At 42.7% G+C, this 23,656-nt stretch overlaps 1 protein-coding gene across 6 annotated transcripts in view; it reads right to left on the bottom strand.

Annotated features, from left to right (window-relative positions):
* Nucleotides 1-23,656, bottom strand: part of FARP1 (FERM, ARH/RhoGEF and pleckstrin domain protein 1) — a 343,029-nt gene that overhangs the window by 128,602 nt on the left and 190,771 nt on the right. For all 6 annotated transcript variants that reach the window (XM_073348144.2, XM_073348134.2, XM_073348154.2 and 3 more), the window contains exon 3: nucleotides 881-985. In XM_073348144.2, coding sequence (XP_073204245.1) covers nucleotides 881-985 — 105 coding nt within the window. The remainder of the gene's footprint in view (nucleotides 1-880; nucleotides 986-23,656) is intronic.

Genomic DNA, 23,656 nt, shown 5'->3' with positions numbered 1-23,656 from the left:
ACTTTATATTACTGTTCACTTTTCTATTTTGTTCTCAGTAACTATTAGCCCAGAACTATGTAATATTAATTTCTGTTCTTTTGCATAAAAAAATTGCACAAAACAATGGTAGCAGATTACTCTAGTGACAAATAAACCCTCTTTCCTGCCCTAAATTAAGAACTCTTGTTCCCTTCAGGCAGGAAGTTAAAATAACTGCCCCAATGTATATATATCCTTTAAGCTGTCTAGTGTATTGGGGCAGAATTCACCATATGGGCAAAACAAAGTACACATAAGAATGCAATGACCACAGCATCCAACTAACCGGAACACAATTCAGTAGGCCACAGTGACACATTAAGATTTAAAGCAAAATGGAATTTTAAAAATGAAAACTGATGTGTATCTATTAACACACTCTCGCAATCTCTCCCCCCCACTCTATGATATAATGATAAATGCCTGTTGCAGTCAAGTAATGTATTTTCAGAGACAACCAGCAAAGTGTAACAAACAAAGGACAGTGACTTGTTTTTATTGCCCTTGGATAGAAAAGGTGCCTTTTATGGAACTGTGTCATAATATTGGTGACTTTTTCCTATCTACCAGGCAGGACTTTACCATTATCACAATCCAAACCAATCAAAAATTAAAATGGTGTTTAGTCTCTATACCAACAGCTATTATGGTTACAACACCACTCCTATCTTCAATATAAATGAGAACAGGGTTTGAGATGAGTTCCGTATCATCCCCATCGAGCAAAACCCACTGAAACCTTCAATAAAACCACATTTGAAAATGTTTTCTGAATGTGGGGTAGGTGGGGAAGGAGGGACTGTAATATACATAAAATGTGTAGATGAAAATAAGTAAGAAATGAAACTCATTCACATACCATGATCTTTTTATGATCTGGAAACTCAAGGCCAAAATAATCACCTTCAACAAGGTTCAGATGGTTGCAAACTGCATCCAACAAAACTTTCCCCGGAGCTCTTTGCTGGAAATAGAAACAACAAATGGTTACACAGTGTTCGTTAACAAGAGTAGCTTTATTAGCAAACAATAAAATGTTAATGCTGAGCAATACAGAACAAGCTATATTTTCAAAGTAATTTACAAAACATGAGCTAACTAATGCCCTGATCATCCCTCAGATGAAGGTGACAATTATTCTATCAGTTTTAAACAGATTAAGAATATCCTTATAGCCTTGAATATCCGTATCTCTTTGACTAGTACTTGAGATTTTTATCATTCAAATAAAAATAAACTGTGATTTTCCTAATTTTTTTTTTAGAAAATTTTTTAAAATAGAGGTGAGAAAAAGAGGTATATTCATACTTTGTTTCCATACCATCCCTTACGCACTAAATTCCTGAACCATAAGGGCACTACCCTCTCCTCAGGACATAAGAAATAAGCCAGTTAAAATTCGCTTGAAGGGTAGATGAGGTTAGTTGGCAATTTATTTACAAACAACGTAGATGTTTGATTGTATCCCTCTTTCCCTCCAACGTAAAAATCCAACGTCAAATGTTAATTAGGACTGGCCTAAAATAGAAAATTGGTTTAACTACCGCAGCCAGAGGCATGAAAAACCCACACCACTGGGCAGCATAATTAAGTCAACCTAAGTCCCTGTGTGGTGACAGGTTTCAGAGGGGTAGCCATATTAGTCTATATCAGCAAAAACAATGAGGAGCCCTTGTGGCACCTTAGAGATTAACAAATGTATTTGGGCATAAGCTTTAGTGGGCTAAAACCCACTTCATCAGATGCATGGAGTGAAAAATACAGTAGGAAGGTATATATATTACAGCACATGAAAAGATGGGAATTGCCTTAGCAAGTGGGGGGGGGGCAGTGTTAACGAGGCCAATTCAAACAGGGTGGATGTAGCCTATTCCCAACAGTTGACAAGGAGGTGTGAGTATCAACAGAGGGAAAATTACTTTTTGTAGTGACCAGTAGGAGAGCACTTCAATCTCCCTGGACACTCATTAACAGACTTAAAAGTGGCCATTCTTCAACAAAAAAGTTTAAAAAACAGACTTCAACAAGAAACTGTAGAACTGGAATTAACATGCAAACTTGACACCATCAAATTAGGCCTGAATAAAGACTGGGAGTGGCTGGGTCACTACAAAAAGCACATTCATTACCTAAATAAACTGATGAAAACTGTTGACCATAGAAAATTTACTATCAACACACCAGTTAATCCATATCCAGAGCAAAGATTATGATGCACCTTTGCAGCTGTGTATGCATCAAATGTTACCAAAAAGTGGGTTACGAAAAACAAATAATAAAATAGATATCCAGGAGGAGTGAATTCTATACTAGAGAAATTAAAATAATTTCCTTAATGTACACAAGGCGTAGCTATCACCAAAGCAAAAGCTCTATCACCTGCAGACACAAGATGCACGTAGAATCCTTAAAAAGTGGCTGGTTTTAGAACACAGACTGAAGAGAAGTGCCAATTCCTCTCTTTGTAAACCCATTTAGCAGGTTTCTGTTTAAACAGAGACTCAGATTGCTTCTAACTGGTTTCTAGCTGATTTACAGCTCCAGAAAGCTAAAATCACCTTGCATTGTTTTATTAAGCCACTTTTTATTGTCATCAACAACAAATAATTGTCATACAAACATCATTCAAGATAATACACCAGGAAGAGTAAGTGTAAAAAGTGTTACTGAAGTTTGGCACATTTGGTATAACATTGCCAACATGATGTAACATATCAAGTAATAACTGTACAAAAGCCCATCCCAACCAAAATAAAGTGGTGGTGAGAGGGGAGGAAGGAAGCAGAGGTGTGAAAAGAGGAAGTTTGTTCTAGCCAATGAGTATTTGGTCAGATGTGAGTCACATCCATACTTTAGAGTATTATATCTGAATACGCTCAATTCACATATTCACACATTCTAAAACAGAAATCCTCTCAATAACCCCCCGTAAGAGTAGTATAAAGACATAGCCAGAACGCAATCTTCTCTTAATGAACAAAATTCCAGGTACCTCTAATTAGATAAATATCATTGGAGACAATGGAACAGTAGGAATGTTACCAAAATTCAACACTCACACCAAATTATGTCTATTAAAACAAGAATTGCTTATGCAATATGGAGGCTTTGTTCAAATTGTGGCCCCTGGGCCTTTTCCCCAGATTAATCTAAGGTTTGTCCAGCTTGCACAAGGCTGTTTATTAAAAATGGATGACTGCCCATTGAGGCGTCCAAGGACATTGCTTTTACCTAACTAACCAGAGAACGGGAATCAAGACTTCTCAGACCTATTGCATTATGCATATTTACAAGTATTTTTATAACATCCAGTGACAATGTGTGTCTGACTATCAGATCAATCAAACTAAACAAATCCAAGGTACACACACATCTTGAATAATTCTGGTCACCTCATCTCCAAAAAAGATATATTACAATTGACAAAGAATGCTTACGGAAATGGAACAGCTTCCGTATGAGGAGAGATTAAAAAGCGTGACACTGTTCATCTTAGAAATAGATGACTAAAGGGGGGGGGGGATATGATAGTGGTCAATATACTCATGAATGGTGTGGAGAAAGTGAATAGGGAAGTGCTGAATACCCCATCACAAGAAGTAGGGATCACCCAATGAAATTAACAAGCAGCAGGTTTAAAACAAGCATCAGATAATACTTCTTCACACAATGCACAGACAACCTGTGGAATTCATTACCAGGGAATGTTGTGAAGGAATAACTGGGCTCAAAAAAGAATTAGATTAATTTATGGAGGATAGGACATTCAATGACTATCAGCCAAGATAGTAAGGGATGCAACCCCATGGTCTGGATGTCCCTAAACCTCCAAGTACTTATGTTCTAAACTTTAATAATTTATCCTAGGAAAGCAGGCATCTGTGGGAAGGGTCAGGATTTATGACAGACACAAAAAGACAAGGCATAGCCCCCTGCACTGCTCACACAGAGTGAGACAGATGCAGCAAAGCATGCGTGTCTGACCTCAGACAATGATTATAAGCAGCTGTGAGTTTTCATGTAATTTATTTCTAACTTGTCCTCATATGCATTTAGACAGCTCTAAAGCCAAGTAACTGCACTTGTCATTCTGCATTTTCTATATTGTGTGACTTATGCAACATACAGAGTTTCTTTTTCAAGTATCTGTAAATAAAAACATTATTCTAAAGCTCTTCTCAATTTTGATCTGTCTAAATCAAGAGGAAGCCTGGCATCTATTCAGTTGGAGATATTATATGTGTAAAATTACAATCTGCCAAGATTCAGCATCTATGGTCCTGGTCTTCCTAGAATAGCAAAGGGGGAACAAAGGTGTAAAATTCAAAAACACATGAACTTAGCAAGTGGGTAGTTCTATATAGATGTTAATTTAGGACAGGCTAAGGCAATAAACTAAATGATATTCTTATGACAGTCGAAATGCAATAAACTAAAAATTCAGCAGGTTACTTGGCATGGAACCCAAAGAGCAGTAATTAAGCTCACAACATATATGATCTGACAGAGAAATATGTAATATTCGGGGGGAACATTCAAGAATGAACACACTGCACTTATGATACTATTTGCATTAAAATCACTTAGTCTCACTGGCATTATACACATGGCTTATGCTACCTTGCATGTTTTCTTTTGAACAGAAACTGGCAGGCATCTTCTGGCAGCATGGTCCAGTGGAGAGGGCACTGGAATGGGAGTCAGGAGACCTAGGTTCTATTTCTGGTTCTGACACTGACCACTCTTGGACCTCTCTGTGTCTCTTTCCCTTTCTGCCTATTTAGACTGTAAGCTCTTCAGAGCAGGGAGTATCTCTCACTCCATTTTTGTACAGTGACTAGCACAATGAGGCCCTGATCTTAGTTGGAGCATCTAGTTGCTACTGTAATATAAACAGACATCATCATATATTTGAATATGTAAGAAAACAAACAGAAAAACAGAAAAAGCTAATTTTATTGCAACACTAAAATAAAATAAAAGCTAATTTTATTTCAATTTATTGCAATTGAAAAATTGTTGGTATCGAGAATTATACAACTTAAAGATTATCTGAGTATAAATAAAAAAATGCAGTTGTTTTCTGATGTTATTATCGCATAATTAAGTATTATGGTAGTGTCAAAAGGCATCAGTCAGAATCAAGGCCCCTTGTTTCAGGAGCTGTACAAGGAAAGACATGGTCCATGTTCAAACGAGCCTCCAATCTAACTTAAGACAAGGCTCAAATTGGTGCAGCCAAGAGAGAAAGAAAAAAAAGGCAAAGTTGGAGAGAGGATGAAGATGACCATGACAGGAACATGTGGTCAAATGGACCAGCTATGAGTACAAATTGACTTTTAGTCTTACATTTATTTGTTTTAAATTATGAGATAAAAATCTATGAATGAATAAATAAAATAGACATCGTCTAGCCCCACCGGTATATAAGTAGGCATTATCACTGGGGAAATTTTCCATTGGCACCACAGGAGAAGCATGCCAAGGGGTGGGGGGGTGGGGATTTCAGACAGGACAGTGTACTGGCCTTACACACTAGTTTTTCCAGGAGAGCATTTCATATGTAAGGGGTTATGAGGAAGAAAACACAAAGATGCTTGGGGAATGAGTGGACAAGTGATCTATCAAGGTTGGCATCATTGGCAGAGCAGAGGAGTGACAAGAGAAGTGAAAGCATTGAGGAGCAGAGTTGTGTAGAGCCTGGAAGGAAGGACAAGAAGCTTGAATTTTATGGAATGGAGAAGGGGGACCCAGTGGAGTAACTCATACTGAGGGTGATACGATCATAATGTTGGACAAGGAATTATTAGTAGCTGCATTGTGAATGGACTTGACGAGGATAATGTGCGTGTCAGGGAGGCCCCGAAGTAGTCAGGACAAGCTATAATGGCAGCCTGGACAAGAGTTAGCTGTGTGGACGGAGTGAAGCCCTGATATTAGAAATGCTTTGGAGAAGTGAGTAGCAAAATTCAAATGCTGACTAGGTACGTGGCACAAGGGGGAAGGAGGAAGCTAGAATGATACAGTATCTAGGTTCCAGGCCTGAATGACTGAGATAATAGTGCTGTCAACACTCACAGAGAAAGGGGGAAGGGGGGGGGAAATCAAGGAGTTTAGTTTAGCCCGGTTAAGTTTAAGCCAATGGTGAGATGAATCTGAGGAGATGTCAAAGACAGACTAGGGTGTGGGACTGGATGGAGGGAGGCAAGTCAAGAGGGGAGAAGTAGATCTGTGAGTGTTGGCAGCTGAACCTTTGTGAAAGGATAAGAAAACACAACCAGAGAAGTAGGAGGAGACTCAGGAGAGGATGGAGTGGTGAAAATCAAGATATCAAGGAGAATGTGCTTAACATGCCATAAGCAATTGAGATCAAGAAAGAGGAAGAAGCGGTAGATCGTTGAGATCTGCCATAAAGATGTTAATTGGAGGCTTGGTAAGACCACTTGCAATGGAAACAAGTGGTCAGAAGCCAGACAGAGATGGAGGTGGCAACAGATGTAAAAGAAGGTGCACTTGGTGATCTTGGAGGCAGAGGCAAGAAATGAGCTGAGTATAGGCAAATGGTCATGGGTCATTTACTTCTGGGAGGAGGGATTAGATGAGGGGACACCATAGCATGCTTCTATCGTAAGCAGGAGTGAAAAGAGAGTGAGAAGCTAAGGAGAAAGGTGAATAAGGGAGTGGAAGGAAGGGGAAATCATGAGGCAGAGATGGAGACACTCCAAGAGGACAGAAACTTCACTGTACATGACATGGAGAAGGAGGGGAGCATGATGGGAAAAGGAGCAAGTCATGCTGGATTTTGAAAAAGTCAGCAAGATCCTATGTGGAAGAGGAGGGCACAGGAGCTGGGAGGGAATCCAAGTTGTCACCTTAGCAGCTGAGACAGTGGGCATAAAGTCAACGTGACTGGAGAAGTAGGGCTGTTTAACTGGCAAGATGGCAGAACTGAAGGACGAGAAAACAGTTTTGTATTGGAGGAAATTCATGTCTGCTGGGACTTTCTAGTGAGGTGTTCAGAAATGCAGGAACATCGGATAAGGGGGTGAATCTGAGATGTTGTGTTGGTGGGACAGACTTTGAGGTGGAAAAGGGGGGTATGAAGAAATGGAGAGTAGTAGAAAATGTGGAGTAGAGGGAGTTAGTGATGTCACTGACAGAAGAGGAAGGAAGGGATTAAAAACAGGAAAGAAGTCATAGCCACTAATGGACTGGGGGTTACGGTAGGGCAGGGTGTCAAGGGGGTGGTCAGAGAAAGGGAACTTTATGGTGGGAAGATGAGAGAAAAAATATTTAGTGGTGACATCAAGAGGACATTGTGCTGAGTGCGAGAACTGATCCACCACTGCAGATCAAATGCGGAGGAGGAAGCAGAGGCTAAGGAGTCAAGTGGGACATCAGACTGGAAGTTGACGTCGCCAAGGATAAGGTATGAGAGGAAGAAGGAAAAACCTCACAGACCAGCAGCTCCATTAACTCCTCTCACACAAAAATTCCTAACTTGGATAGCAGTCACTTAATGGGACCATATAATTCTTATTCCTCTTTTTCTGGTGGCTCTTATGCAACACTCACATGACATTCCAATTTTACTTCAGTGAAAACAAGCTCACTCATTTCAAGCTATACATCCTGAGTGCTTAATGAATTTGAATTGGCCTTTTTTAGCTCTGTGAAATTACATTGTAAAAGACGCTTTATATTTTTAGGGAATGTCAGCCCACTGAACACTGAATTACGATTAATATGCATAATCACACTTAGCTGCAAGCTATGAAGGTACTGAATCAAAGTAACTTACATTACATTGCACATTCACCATTCTTTGCTGGTTATTTCCATTTTACACAATTCACCCTTATATTTTTTCTCTCTTTTTTTACTTAGGGTAAGGGTATTTATACTTTCTTCAGTGGGGAAATGCTTTAATTCTCTAACAGATGTTTAACTTTAAAGAATTCCCAATGAACAAACAGATGATGTACGCAGGACCAACGAAAGGTTCCTAAAAGTGCAAGGGGGGGAGGGCACTGGTGCCTGAACCGTGGTCCCGCCCCCCCCCCCCCCCGTGCCGCTTAGGGTTGCCAGGCGTCCGGTTTTCGACTGGAACGCCCGGTCGAAAAGGGACCCTGGTGGCGTCAGTCGGCATCACTGACTGGGACATTAAGCCCAGGGCTAAGGCAGGCTCCGTGCCTGCCCTAGCTCTGTGTGGCTTCCAGGTCTCTGCAGCTCCTAGGCGCGGGGGCAGCCAGGGACTGGGAGGCTCCACACGCTGCTCCCGCCCCAGCATCAGCTCCGTAGCTCTTATTGGCCAGGAACCAGAACCAATGGGCGCTGTGGGGGGTGGCGCCTGCGGGTGCGAAGGCAGCGTGCACCGTGCAGAGGCCCCTGGCCACCCATGTGCCTATAGGCCACAGGGACTTGGCAGCCACTTCCTCAGAGCCGCGGTAAGCGCCACCTGGACCCTGCACCCTCACCTCCCGCCCCAGCCAGCCTGGAGTCCCCTCCTGCGCCCCAAACCCCTCATCCCCAGCCCCACCCCACAACCCCAGCCAGAGCCCTCACCCGCTCCTGCACCCAAACCCCCTCATGAGCCCCAAACCCCTCATCGCCAGCTGGAGCCCTCATCGCTCCACACCCTAACCCAGCCCCGGATCCCCTTCCTGCATCCCAAACCCCTCATCCCAACCCCCTGCCCCAGCCTGGAGTCCCATCCTGCACTCCACACCCCTCACCCCTGGCCCCACCCCAGAGCCCACACCCCCAGCTGGAACCCACCCCAATCCGCTGCCCGAGCCCTGAGCCCCTTCCTGCAACCCAAACCCCTCATCCTCAGCCCCACCCCAGAGCCTGCACCCCCAGCCCAAAGCCTATACCCCCTGCTGAACCCCAACCCACTACCCCAGCCCGGTGAAAGTGAGGGTGGAGGAAAATGAGTGACGGAGAGAGGGGGATGGAGCAAGCAGGGGTGGGGCCTCTGATAGGGGGCAGGGTGTTCGGTTTTGTGTGATTAGAAGGTTGGCAACCCTAGTGCTGCCCCTTCCCCCCACCCTCGCACCACCCCTTCCCCAGAAGCCCCGCTCCTGCATTGCTTCCTCCCAGGACCCCGCCCGCTCCTCTCCGCTCCCTCCCCTCTTTCGCCCGCCCTTATGGCGATAAAAAGTGAGAGGGCATAGTCATAGGTCCCTGACCCTCCTGTTCCGATGGACCTGGGTGCAGAAAAAAGCCACAAAAGATTATTTGGGGGATGGTGACCATGCCTTAGAAAGAGACTGAAGGAGATTCATCTGTTTAGCTTATCAAAAAGAAGACTGAGGGGACTTGATCATGGGGAGAAAATACTGGCTTCTAAGAGAAAGCCATGACAAGAACCAACTGCTGGAAGTTGAAACTAGACAAATTCACGTTAGAAATTAGGCATGAAGTTCCAACATGAAGTGATTAACCCTGGAACAAACTACCAAGGGCTGTGATGTGCCTTCCTGGAAGATATGCTTTAGTCAAACACAAATTATTTCGTTCAATAAAGCAGAAACTGGGTGTAATACAAGTGATCAGACTAGATGATCTAATGATAACTTGTGGCGTTAAACTCTATGAATCTATCATCCCTCCCTTTATTTGAGCAGTAATTGTACAGAACATTCCTGTGGCATGATCTTGAATGGAAGTTGTTGAGAAAACTGTTTAGTAATGTTTACAAAACCAGTACCTTCTGAGGTTTTTTTTCCCCTTTTTTGGGGGGAAAAGGGGGAAGGGGGATTGATTAAATTGATTTTAATTCTTTATTTCAATTTAGCATAGCCACTTTAGCATAGCCCAGCTACCAATAACTATCTCCATACAGTGAACAATTTGCTATTTAAGGAATTTTTACCCACCAAACTAAACTAATCTCTGATCAAAAAGATTTTTGCACTGCAAATTCTTCTAAGGTTACTGAATATCTTGATCTTCAGTTAAACATTCCTAAGAAATGTTTGGAAGACTGAAATTCAGTCGCTCTCTTGAGCACAGGTAAGAGCTACTTTCCACTTAGAACTGAAAGCATAGGGGGTGTTAACTTTCACCCTAAGCTGCACCCAGACCCACATGAATGTGCTCTCATGCAGCCTTCAGAGCATTTCTGAGTGCAATAGCAGGATTTGGTAAACAGACAGCAATCAAATAATCTTGCAGTTTTCCAAGTGAAACCCATCACACACTCACCATAACAGAGAGAGAGAGAGAAGCAGACATAATAATACTTAGTCCTGCCATTAGTGCAGGGGACTGGACTAGAGGACTTTTCGAGGTCCCTTCCAGCAGACATGCCAAACCCACGAAAAAAACCACAGAAATTGGGCTTGTTTTTGGCTTAAGTGGCTTGTGAGTTCCTTGTTAACTTGTTAGTTTTTGGCTTGTAGCTTGTTGCTTCTTTTTTTTTGATCAGCTCCTGGCAAGCAGGGGCAAAGCGGAAAAGAGTCAGGGGTGCACAGCAGGCCCACCACAGTCCCAGATTGCTTGCCGGGGGGAATCTAGTCACATACAGTGTTGGGGTTCTTAGGGATTGGCCTGTTTTGGCCTTCTTTTGAAATGGGATCATCTTGATTTTTGGCTTATTGTGAAAGTTGGGGTGCTTATTTACCGTGTGAAAGTTGGCAACTGTGCCCTTCTAGTCCTATGATTCTATGACATTTCAAGATTTGCCCCCCAGGGAATGGGCTTGATTTAATATCTGGATAACACATGGTACCAAGCTGCAGAGGATACTTTACAGTCAAGTGTAAAAAAAGTCCCATCTCTGAAGACTATCTAAATAGACAACTTATAAACTAAGGAAATAATACTGGATGCAGCAACAAACAGGTAATTAATGGGGAGCACCCATTCTGTTAACTCCATGTTTTGTATTTAAAACTGTTAATGCTCAGAGAAGATAGATGATCAAAAGGTCTCATAAAAGAACTCAGCTTTAAGGAAGAGCTTGAGGGAGAAAAGGGTTGGGAGACATGGCAACAGTGTCAGGAAATCGGGGGTGTTCCATGCCAGAAAGCCACTGGAAGACAGAGTAGGAGAACAGATTGAGTCAAATCAATGAAACCAACTATTGTCTTTCCCTTGCATACATTTTTTGGAGGTTTGGTATATGCTATTAGCACTATAGGTAAACTTCACTCCTCTGGAGAGGGTCAGCACAAGGTCTGTGCATCACTGACGTCCCATTTAAGTTCTCAGGATAAAATCCCGGACTCCTCACTCGGTGAGTTTAAGTGGTATATAGGCTTTGTGCTGACCCTCTGCAGAGGGGCGAGCTTCACCACAGTGAGCAATATCGTTTCAACACTAAAATACAGCATCCTTTGAAGCATGAACTCTCTCCCAGTTATCGAGGTGGTAAAATATCTACATATTTATTTGCATTGGAAAAGAAACAAGTATTTGTGATAAGCAAATAGTACAACAAATAACCTCAAGGATCAGATTAAACAATAGGGATTTTATGTAAATACCTAAGCATAACTCTACACTTCAAATGAAAGCTTAAACTATGTTCAGAGGAGAACAATGACAGCAACCTATGAAGACAAATGTCATATTCCTACCTGTTCTCTTTCCTAGAATAAATAGGAAATTACTTTGCAATTTACTGCTTGAAGGGTTGAATTTTCAAGAGCACTCAGTGTTAGCATAACTCTGCTCCACCCGAGTCAAGGGGAATTTTCACATTGACTTCAACAGGGGCTGACCTGCACTGAAGCTGAGGGTATGTGTACACTGCAATTAAAAACCCACAGTTGGCACGTGCCAGCTGTCTTGGGCTTCTGGGGCTCGGGCTAAGGGGCTGCTTAATTGTGGTATAGACATTTGAGCTCAGGCTGCAGCCCAAGCTCTGGGACTCTCCCACCTCTCAGGGTTCTAGAGCCCGGACTCCAGCCAAGCCCAAACATCGACCCCACAATTAAACAGCCCCTTAGCCAAAGCTTGAGTCAGCTGGCATGGGCCAGCTGCAGGTTTTTAACTGCAGTATAGACATACCCTGAGTGCTTTTTGAAAACCCCACCCTTAAAGTATAGGCCTTGATAGTTCAGTAGAGAAGAAACTGTGTAAAAAATAGCTTTATTTCATCTGGATCTGTTACTTTTTTCTTTTTTAGTTAAGACTGGAAAATGGGAGAGCATATTTTTTCAGCAGAAGAGGAAGGGCAGCCACAATACATCAAGTCACAGTGATGGTCACCTGAATGTGTTATAGCCCAACTGAGAGATGGAGGATTGGGATGGTTTAAAAGCCTGTGGTAGGAATAGGGTGACCAGACAACAAGTGTGAAAAATCGGGACAGGGGGTTGGGGGGTGGTGGTGGTAATAGGAGCCTGTATAAGAAAAAGACCCAAAAATCGAGACTGTCCCTATGAAATCAGGACATCTGGTCACCCTAGGTAGGAATGAATTATATTTTGCACTTATAGTGCAGTCTCTGCCCTCTGAGGCTCATAAGTCATATCCCTCAATGGAGCAGAAACACATTCAGGTGACTGTGCCCACATATGCAGATACTCGTGTGTACATGTACAAGGTGTACCTCACCCTTTGTCACCCACAGTTCTGAAGAGCGGAAGTCGTGTCACTTTTGGCTACCCCATGCATTCCATTTCTTGAAAACCATCTTCAGTTTTAACGCAGATGAAAGCCTGGATCCCGCTACTCATACCATGTGGGTGGACCCCCGTGCTCTCATGGACTCTCAGAGACTTCAATGAAGCTCTGTACAGTTGCAACAGTCCACCTGCATGCTATCAAAAGCTGGACTGGTGCCTACTGGAATAATTAACATTTTAAGCTGCTTTTTTAATAAATATCTATATCTCCACACTCCTCCCACTTTGGGTGCCCACTGTGACTATTCGGTAGATTTTAGCAGACAGATTTTCCACCTCACCCCCTATACATATAAGCACAATATTTTTAAAAGTGCCACTGATGTTTCTAATGCATTTGTACTTTTGTCTACTCCTCATAGTGGGTGGTGTTCATACTCTCTAAAGCAGTTATATAGTTTTAGGTAAGCAAAGAATCTTTTTGCACACCTTTCTGATCTTTTAACCACATATTTTGCCATCATATTGTGTGAAAAAATGTGCTTTAGGCTTTGAGATGTACTTTACATCCTCCTCCTCCTCCAATATTCAGCAGCAGGAAGGTCAAACTTTTTAATCATAGGTCATAAGAACAGAAAAACAGCCAAACTGGGTCAGACCAAAGGTCCATCTAGCCCAGTATTCTGCCTTGTGACAGTGGCCAATGCTATATGTGATCAAGGCAAGAAAAAGTCTTAAAGGAAGACTAATCTCAGCTACCATGATTTTTAACTAAACAAGAATTTACAGTTATATGTGCAAAACAAATTAGAGGGGTTTTAATAACCATCCTCTTCACTTTATTTTTGGTGTCCGCTTCCATGGAAACCTATAGTTTTCTCTTTTTGAATCTACAAAGCTTCACTGTTGTAACCATGTTCACTATTCATGGATTTCTGCTTAGAACAAACCAGTCTGTATCAAAATGAATATTTTCCGAAAAAGGCAAAGGAAAAGACAAAAGCAGAAGGATTCATTTGACCCAGATTTCAATCTCTCTTCCTACCTTCATCTTCAACTTTACCAGAAATAGTCAATCATAACATTCAGTTTAAAAACCTTAATGAGGGAAGATCACTTGCTGCTAAATAATTCCCCAGAACAGTTTGATAGTATGTAGGGGGGGAAAGAGATGATATAATAAAGCTAATGTAAAGTTGCTTGTTTAGGATATGTTTGATTAAACATGATTTTTTTTCTTAAAGCAGAGACAGAACTAATAAAAATTATCTATATTAAATCCACAAATAGCTGTAGATCTATAGAGATACAGTAAAATAAAGCTACTGGAATTGTGGGTTCTGCTTAATATCTCTTTACCAGGGGTCACCAAATAACAGTTCTTTATTTGAATAAGCAGATACAGCTCACATAGAATTACACGTTGCACTGCCTGGGAGGAAGAGAAATAGAGAGAGAACAGATAATGAGAGAGATTGAACTCCTTCAGGTCTGAATCCTTCAAATCAGACAACTTCAAATGGGTATAACGAATCATTTCCAGATACACTGATCTGACACTAAGATTTCTTTATAATGCTTATATGTCTTATATTAGTATGGCCTTTATTTCCCCCTTTCAATTACTGCAACTTCTCAAAGTTTTTATGAGATATATATGCTAAAAAATACTGCCATTAAAAAATAGTCATAAATATTCATTATATCTAAATATTGCTACTACCATAAAAAGTAACATTACATTTTTCCAAGCTTCCACATTTCTAGTCCTGCACCCACTGCACAAAATACTAATAAATTAAAAAATATTTTTACTTGGAGCCTACAGGTTCCAAGATCAGAGTGCCTTTGTTTCAGGAGTTGAGCTTAGAAATAGTGAAAAGCAGTTCCTGCTCATTTCATTTTACAGTCTAAATAGATAAGACGTACAAAGGGTGGCAGAAAGCCTGCATTACCTTCATTTCACAAATGGGGAGGTGAAATATAGCGAGATTAAGGTAGACAATTAGATTGTGGAAAAGACAGAATTGAGGCAAAGAACGTAAATGAATTTTAAAAAAGGATTATGCATGTAAATGGAGAATATTTGGAGTTCTAAGAGTAGATATTTAAAACTACACACCAAATTTGGTAAGGATATAAAGGAAATGTTACTCACTCTATGCAGTAAGAGTAGTTCTTCAAGTTGTGTCTCCCTATGGGCACTCCACTTCAGGTGCATACGTGCCTCTCAAGCACTTGATTGCAGATTTCTAGCTGGCAGTGCCCATTAGGCCTGCCCATGCACCCTATTCCTCCTTGTGACAGACATTAAGGCTATATAGGGGTGTGCAGGCAAAACACCCTCACTTCCTTCTCTACTCAATCATCCCATAGGAAACAACCAAAGCAGAGGGAAAGGAGGGCAGGTAGTAGCCAGCAGCCATGGTGACACTTTTTGAAGAACTAGTTACCACACAGGGTGAGTAACATTTCCTTCTTCTTTGAGTAGCATCCCTATGGGTGCTCCACTTCAGGTGACTTCCGAGCAGTGTCCCTACAAAAAGGGCAGAGCTTCAGAACAGGATCCAGAAATACAGAGCCAAGTGCTGCATTGGATCTGATGGCACCGAACAGGGCATAATGTTTTGAAAACGTATGGACTGAAGTCCAAGTAGCAGCTCTGCATATCTTGGGTACTGGGACATTCTTCACAAATGCAGTTGCTGTCGCTTGTTATGGTGGCCAGGTGTACCTTGACTGAACTGATGGATAACCCGGATGTCTTCAGATCCAGCAAGTAATCTAGGATGAGGGACAGGGGAACCAAGTTAGGCCAGAGGCGGCGATGACCACACCAGGGGGCAAATCTCTTCCATTTCTGCAGCTAAGTCGTGCAGGATGATGTTTTTCTACTGTTTAATAACACCTGCTGCACCTCCACAGAACAAGATATTATAATCCTCAGAACCATCCAGGAGCCAAGCTCTGAAGCATAGCACTGCCAGGTTGGGGTGAAGTGCAAAACCCTCATCCTGAGACAGGAGATGGGGAATAGTCAGGAGCTTGATCAGCGGTTGGACACTGAGTTGAAGCAAGTAAGGGTACCAAGCTTGTCTTGGCCGGGTAGGTACTCTAAGGATTACTCTCTGCCCTTGTCCTGCCTGATCTTGTTCATCACCCTTAGAATTAGGAGTGTCAGGGGAAAGGCATAGAACAGAGTCCTCTTCCATGGTAGACGACAGGCGTCCCCCAGGGAATGATGACTGAGACTCCCCCTTGAACAGAAGAGAGGATGCTTTCTGTTCTTGGAGATGGCAAAAAGATTGATCTCTGGCTGTCCCCATCTCTAGAAAACGTCTTAGAGGGCCTGAGTGGCAAGCTCCCATTCACAGTTGTGGGAGAAGCATCTGATGAGGATATTGGCAGTGGTGTTCCGGATGCATCAAAGGTAGGCTGCTGAAACCTGGAGGTGGTTGGTTATGCACCTGTTCCAGAGCTTTATGGCTTTGGTGCACAAGGAGGGGGAACTTGCTTCTCCCTGCTTGCTGATGTAAAACATGCAGGACATATTGTCGGTCAGTGATAGGGTTGGGTGATAGAATGGGACTGTGACATTCACTCTATATGATTTTATAAAAACATGCTTATGAGTGTGAATATAATGCAACTGAAATATGCTTCACGCAAAAGGTCTCTTGTAAGGTATCATTACAAATCTTATAATCTACTGAGTGTGGTCATCCTGTTTGTATAAATGTATCATTCTTGTATCTGAAACTAAAAATATGAAATATAACTCTGAGGGCCTATTGTAATTATGCAAAGTGTGGGCCATTAATGGTGGTTTGGAATTTTAAAGGCTCCCATTAACCAGGACAAATGACTGTAGATGGCTCTGTTTTACTTGTATGTATACCTGTGGGTTGGAAAGTGGGTAATGAAGTCTTACAGTGACATGTGATCATGTCACCTGAACTGAAATCCATCTTTGACATGGTGCTTTTCCATTGAGAAGTAGGGGTGGGAACCCAGAGGGACAAAGCATTCCCGCCTTATGCAAAAGATATATAAGTGAGTGGAACAGAACAAAGGGGGTGGACATCATGAGAAATCCTAGCTACCACCTGAGCTGGAACAAGGGCTGTACCAGGGGAAAGGATTGTGCCCAGACTAGGAAGGTGTCCAGTCTGTGAAAAAAACTTATTAAAACATCTCTGAGGGTGAGATTTTATCTGTATTCAGTATTATTCCTGTACTAAACTTAGACTTGCGTGTTTTATTTTATGTTGCTTGGTAATTCACTTTGTTCTGTCTGTTACTACTTGGAATCACTTGAATCCTACTTTCTGTATTTAATAAAATCACTTTTTACTTATTAATTAACTCAGAGTATGTATTAATACTGTGTATACTGAGAGCCATTCTGGCCAACAGCTAACCCTCTGTGTATACCTCTCTATCAGTGTTATAGAGTGCAAACAATTTCTGGGTTTACGGATTTATTTGGGGTTTGGACTCCATTGGAAGTTGGCCATCTAAGTGTTAAAGGCAGAAACACTTCTTAACTTGCTTTCAGCTAAGTCTGCAGCTTTGGGGCACATGGTTCAGACCCTGGCTCTGTGTTGGAGCAGACTGGTGTGTCTGGCTCAGCAAAACAGGGTGCTGGAGTCTCAAGCTGGCAGGGAAAGCAGAGGCAGAAGTAGTCTTGGCACATGAGGTGGCAATCCCAAAGGGGTTTCTGTAATCTAACCCATCACAGGGACATCCGCACAGATGTGGAGTTGCTCCTTCCACCAGTTTAGGGAGGTTTTTTTTATGTGCAAGGGGACTGTCCATGACATCCCACGTCAGAGAATAGGTAGCCCTGGAGTCCTTGAGCACATGCAGGGAGTAAATTCATGGTTTCAGAGAACAGAATATGATCAAAAGGGGAGGACCTCTCTCAGAAACCCCAAAAGCTGGAGCCAGGACACCCAGCACAGAACTACTGCTGTGGAGATGGATCCGGCAGCAGTGTCCACAGCATCTAGAGATGTTTAGAGAGCCATTCTGGCCAACAGCTAACCCTCTGCAACAACAGACTGGAATTATTCCGTGGAATGGAATTATTCCCTGCGGCAGTTGTTCAATAAAAAGCCGTGAGCCTGTTGTAATGAGTAAGGTTTATATGTGGCCGTGACCGCCTGATAGTTTGTGATCTGAAACTGTAGGGTTGCACATGAGTAAGACTTTTTGTCCAAAGGGATCCAATCACTTTCGGTCCTTGTCAAAGGAAGTTGTTCTCAAAGTGCTCCCTACCCTGTTCGTTCACAGCATCTACCAGGAGAGATTTAGGTGGGGAATGGGAAAATAAAAAGTCAGAGCCCTTAGGGGGGCACGTAGCATGTCTTGTCTGCTCTTCTGAATGTTGGAGAAATAGTGGCCAGTGTCTGCCATACCATCTTAGCCGGATCCAGAGGACCCTTATTAATATGTAGCGCCACTCTGGAGGGTGTTGCTGACTGCAAAATATGAAGCAGCCTAGCCTGCTGATACTTGACCTCCTCCAGAGGGATCTGCAGAGTGTCAGCTACTCTGAGATCCTGGAACTGCCTGAAGTCATCGATGATGAAAAAAGAGGGAGGCATAACCACCTCATCCAGTGACAACAACAAAATGGGAGTCGGGTGTGACTTCCTCATCTGCCCTAACCTTCAGTTCCTCAAACATCTCCTCCTGCCATCGAAGGGTAGAGGGAGGATGTGAAACCCCCATATCCTTAAGGGGTGGTACCACTGGTCTATTGAAATTGTTGCCAATAGGCAGCCCATTTGTCCCAGTATGGGCATTGGAGGGGTCCATAAGGGAGCGGGGGTGGCATACAGGGTTGGTTCCACCATCCTTGGTGAGCCGCAAGGTCCTCTCTGTGTGAGGGCAGATTCCCAAAGGGGTATGTAGTCGAACCCCTAACAGAAATTGAGGAGAGCAACTAGGAGTCCTCCTCGTCTTCCTCCACATCCTCCCAAGATGGGGCAGCCAATGAGCATGGAGGAGAGTCCTGTGCCATAGGGACATGACTCGAAGAAGAACTTTCAAGCTTCGGGGCATACGCCAACTTCTAACTATTGAGGGTTAGGAGGAAATTTTACTTGAGGGCAGAAAATCCTGTAACTGTCTACTGGCAGGATTTCTTTCTCTGAACCAGCTGGTTGTGGCTACCACAGAGACAGGCTACTGACTTGATGAACCACTGATCTGATTCAATATGGCAATTCCAACATTTCCTAAGCACCTTGCTCAAGATCATGCGGGAGGTCTGTCGCAGAGTTGGGAAATGAACACACAATTCCTGAGCCCCAGTCTAGTATCTTAACAACAAAATCATCTTTCCTGTCTGTGGTGCAGCAACTGCTCAGGCCATAATAAATAAATGGGTGGTTTTAGTGCCTCAAAACCCCAAAGTAATGTATAGATGTGCAGTAAAATTTTAAAAAGGTCTCTAACTAATAAGGACTTTGACTATTAGATAAACATTGAAAATCTTAATCCCAATGCCCAAAACCTATGGTTTATTGCGCATAGTCTTTTTCCAAAAATGGTACTGCTATAATCAGTTTTAAAAAATCTAAAGAGGGATTATTTTGAACAGGCTAAAGTGGTATGTTGAAGCAAACATTGGCATTATGCACTAAAAAAAATTACTCTTTGGTCATGATGGTAAAAGTATACCAGCAATTTTGTATAACACTCTGTTAATGGTGAAAAAAAATGTTGGTTTATTGCATGACGCACTGCGCAAACTAATTTACGATTAGTTTCATGGACTGCATATTCCCAGACTGATGATACCTTTATCTTCACTTTAATGTATTAGCTTTTTGTATATCTAGCTCCCAATTATAACTTTATTTTTTAAAAAAAATATTAAACTTTTTTTCCCCAGTTGCAAATGAATACTACGCACATCTAATAAATTCACTCTTAAAACGGTCTTCTCAGTTCAAAGTGACTACTATGACCCAATCTATGCTAGTACTTGTATATGTGGCTGAAAGAGTTCATTTTCAAATTGTAATAAGCACCGTGTACTCTAGGAAAACTAGCTGCTGGAGACAATGTTTATATCTGTAACGAGTCCCGCTACACCAGTGATAAAAAGACAGTTGACTGGATCAATGCATGTTTTCAGCAAGCTATGGAACGCTGCCGTGTACATTGGTCAAACTGGACAGTCTCTACGTAAAAGAATAAAATCAGATGTCAAGAATTATAACATTCATAAACCAGTCGGAGAACACTTCAATCTCTCTGGTCACGCAATTACAGACATGAAGGTCGCTATCTTAAAACAAAATAACTTCAAATCCAGACTCCAGCGAGAAACTGCTGAATTGGAATTCATTTGCAAATTGGATACTATTAATTTAGGCTTAAATAGAGACTGGGAGTGGCTAAGTCATTATGCAAGGTAGCCTATTTCCCCTTGTTTTTTCCTACCCCCCCCCCCGACGTTCTGGTCAAACTTGGATTTATGCTGGAAATGGCCCACCTTGATTATCATACACATTGTAAGGAGAGTGGTCAGTTTGGATGAGCTATTACTAGCTGGAGAGTGAGTTTGTGTGTGTGTGGGGTGGGGGGTGAGAAAACCTGGATTTGTGCTGGAAATGGCCCACCTTGATTATCATGCACATTGTAGGGAGAGTGGTCACTTTGGATAAGCTATTACCAGCAGGAGAGTGAGTTTGTGTGCGTGTGTGGGTTTTTTTTGGGGTGGGGGGGAGAAAACCTGGATTTGTGCTGGAAATGGCCCACCTTGATTATCATACACATTGTAAGGAGAGTGGTCACTTTGGATGGGCTATTACCAGCAGGAGAGTGAGTTTGTGTGTGGGGGAGTGGAGGGTGAGAAAACCTGGATTTGTGCTGGAAATGGCCCAACTTGATTATCATACACATTGTAAGGAGAGTGATCACTTTAAATAAGCTATTACCAGCAGGAGAGTGGGGTGGGAGGAGGTATTGTTTCATGGTCTCTGTCAGGAGAGTGGGGTGGGAGGAGGTATTGTTTCATGGTCTCTGTGTATATAATGTCTTCTGCAGTTTCCACAGTATGCATCCGATGAAGTGAGCTGTAGCTCACGAAAGCTTATGCTCAAATAAATTGGTTAGTCTCTAAGGTGCCACAAGTACTCCTTTTCTTTTTGCGAATACAGACTAACACGGCTGTTACTCTGAAACCTATGGAAAGCATGACTGAGACTTCTGTGTTTGCCCCCCATCTACACTACCAGGTAAACCATTTTCATCATCTTTTTGAGGGACCTCAGTTGCTGGTTGGTTTCCTAATATAAACAAGGCTTTGCAGTCTAACTTAGGTTGTAAATCCACATCTAATTTTGCTACAAGCTGCATTACTACAACATGCAGAAGCCAGTCTATCTACTACCCTTTTGAAAATGGTGTCTTCAATACAGTTTCAGTTGCATAGTGGCATTCAAATTAAACAGTTTTATCAACCACACTAAAACACACTATTCCTTTTGGAACTAGGTCAGACGTACTTTCCAATGGACAAATAAAGAAATCTCCCAGGATTTATTAGTATATCAGTGTCCCCATTCAATCTAAATGAGCAGTGAACAATTTTAGTCCAATCATCAAACATTTTAGGACTTGTTTATTCTCCATGTGTACTGCAATCTTTACTACTAGTAGGATGTAACTCCTTAATGCAGCTACAAAACATTTTTAAGAACTGTGCAGCATATGCATGCAAACCTTTTAATTGACTATTTAAAGCTGCAAAATTTAGATACCAAGTATTCCAAAGTCTAGAAGGGTGGGGAAATCTGGATTTAGGGTTCCAGTCCAAGCCTCTCGATAGTGTTAGTCACTTTTAAACTGGATTATTTTAATTAAAACAGACCAAAAAGCTGCAATGTGGACTAGACCAATGAGACATTAAAGAACAGGCACGATCAAAAAAGTTACTGTAAAAATTTCATCTTATGGTACAAATCTGCTCCCTATTAACTACTGCCTACTTTAGTAACAAAAATAAGGTGGTGTTTTGGGTTTTTTTACTGCTCTTTATTCCTGTTGCACAGCAGTACCAATACAGAGCTAGGAGAGTGAGCAGATTGTTTTTTAGTTCACACAGCACCATCAGGATGGCTAAGTTCCAGTCCAGAACCATTATCATGAATGATGATATGTGAGAAGGAAAGAACCCATCTTGAATTTAGATCCCAGAAGGAGATTGCAGGGTTGGCAGTTATAATAAAGCAGCATTTTACCTGTAAAATGAAACTATTTCTTATGTAAATCAATGAGTGAGAAATATGGAACATAATGTTACTTTTACACAGTTACTTCCTTGAGTATACCCACACTGAGTATAACCAATCTTTGTGCACTAAGGGTATGTCTACACTGGCAGAGTAACATCACCGGAAGCGCCGCTCAGAGAGCACTGAAGGGAAACCGCTGTTGTGCGTTCACACTGTCAGCTGCCTGCACAATAGCATGTTCATAGTTGCAGTGTTATTCGGAGCTGTGCACTCTGGGCAGCTATCCCACAGAGCATCTCTTCCTCTTCTGCCGCTAAGAGTTGAGGGAATGCAGAGGGGGTCGTGGAGCATCCTGGGTCCTATACCAATGCCCCGTGACACATTGCTTTGCATCCCAGTAATCCCTGTGCTTCTGTCTGCATTTGGAGCCATCTCTCAACGGTTTGACTGTACTGCACGCTCTGCGTCTTCGGTCTGCAGGAATGGATCACGCACTGTTGACCAATATGCTGCTCGCAATAACACGTCACAAGTGGCGGTCGAGTTATTCTTTAAACTACAAAGGCAAAAGGAGTTTGATGTTGATCTCACCACACGTAGTAACTACGACACAAGATTTCTTGTGGCATTCACAGAGGTGCTGACCACAGTGGAATGCCGCTTTTGGGCTTGGGAAACAAGCACTGAGTGGTGGGATCACATTATCATGTACGTCTGGGATGACAAGCGGTGGCTGCAGAACTTTCGCATGAGGAAAGCCACTTTCATGGGACTGTGTGCTGAGCTCGCCCCAGCCCTGCAGTGCAATGACACGAGAATGAGAGCTGCCCTGACGTTGGAGAAGCACTTGGCGATTGCACTGTGGAAGCTGGCTACTCCTCGGTCGCTAAGCAGTTCGGAGTGGGAAAGTCAACCGCATGCCAGTAATCGCATACTGCTCTGAAAGACCGTGACTTTGGGCAACGTGCGTGACACTGTGGATGGCTTTGCACAAATGGGCTTCCCTAACTGCGGAGGGGTGATAGATGGCACACATATTCCATTTCTGGCACCAGACAACCTAGCTACCGAGTACATTAATTGCAGTGGGTATTTCTCTATGGTTCTCCAGGTGCTTGTGAATCACTGTGGGCATTTCATGGACATTAACACAGGCTGGTCTGGAAATGTGCATGATTCATGCATCTCTCGGAACACTGGCCTGTTCAGGAAGCTGCAAGCAGGGACTTTCTTCCCAGAGCAGATCACCATAGGGGAAGTCGAAATGCCCATTATGATCCTGGGAGACCCTGCCAACCCCTTAATGCTGTGGCTTATGAAACCATACACAGGGAGCCTTGACAGAGGCAAGGAGCAGTTCAACTGGCTGAACAAGTGCAGAATGACTGCTGAGTGTGCTTTTGGCCGTTTAAACACACGCTGGCACTGCCTATATGGGAGGCTGGATCTGGCCGATGACAATATTCCTATGCTTACAGCCGCATGCTGTACGCTCCATAATATTTGTGAAGGGAAGGGTGAAAGCTTCACTCGGGGCTGTACCGCTAAGGCTCAGCGCCTGGAGCCTGAATTTGAACTGCCAGAGACCAGGGCTATTAGAGGGGTGCAGCGCAGGGCCATAAGGATCAGGGATGCCTTGAGGCAGCAATTTGAAGCTGAAATCCACTAATATTTGTTGCTATGCTCAGGAGTGCAGCGCTTGTAGTGCTAGGGGGTGATTGTGATTGGTCCAGACGATGCACTGTGAAGGTTTAAGAAAACTGCCTGTTGCTTTGCAGGGCTCTGTTTGCTTTCAATTAATGG

This window comes from Lepidochelys kempii, chromosome 1 (assembly GCF_965140285.1).
Source record: "Lepidochelys kempii isolate rLepKem1 chromosome 1, rLepKem1.hap1, whole genome shotgun sequence".
NCBI lineage: Eukaryota > Metazoa > Chordata > Testudines > Cheloniidae > Lepidochelys > Lepidochelys kempii.
Note: the sequence above shows the minus strand (reverse complement) of the source record. Positions and strands in the feature narration are given on the sequence as shown.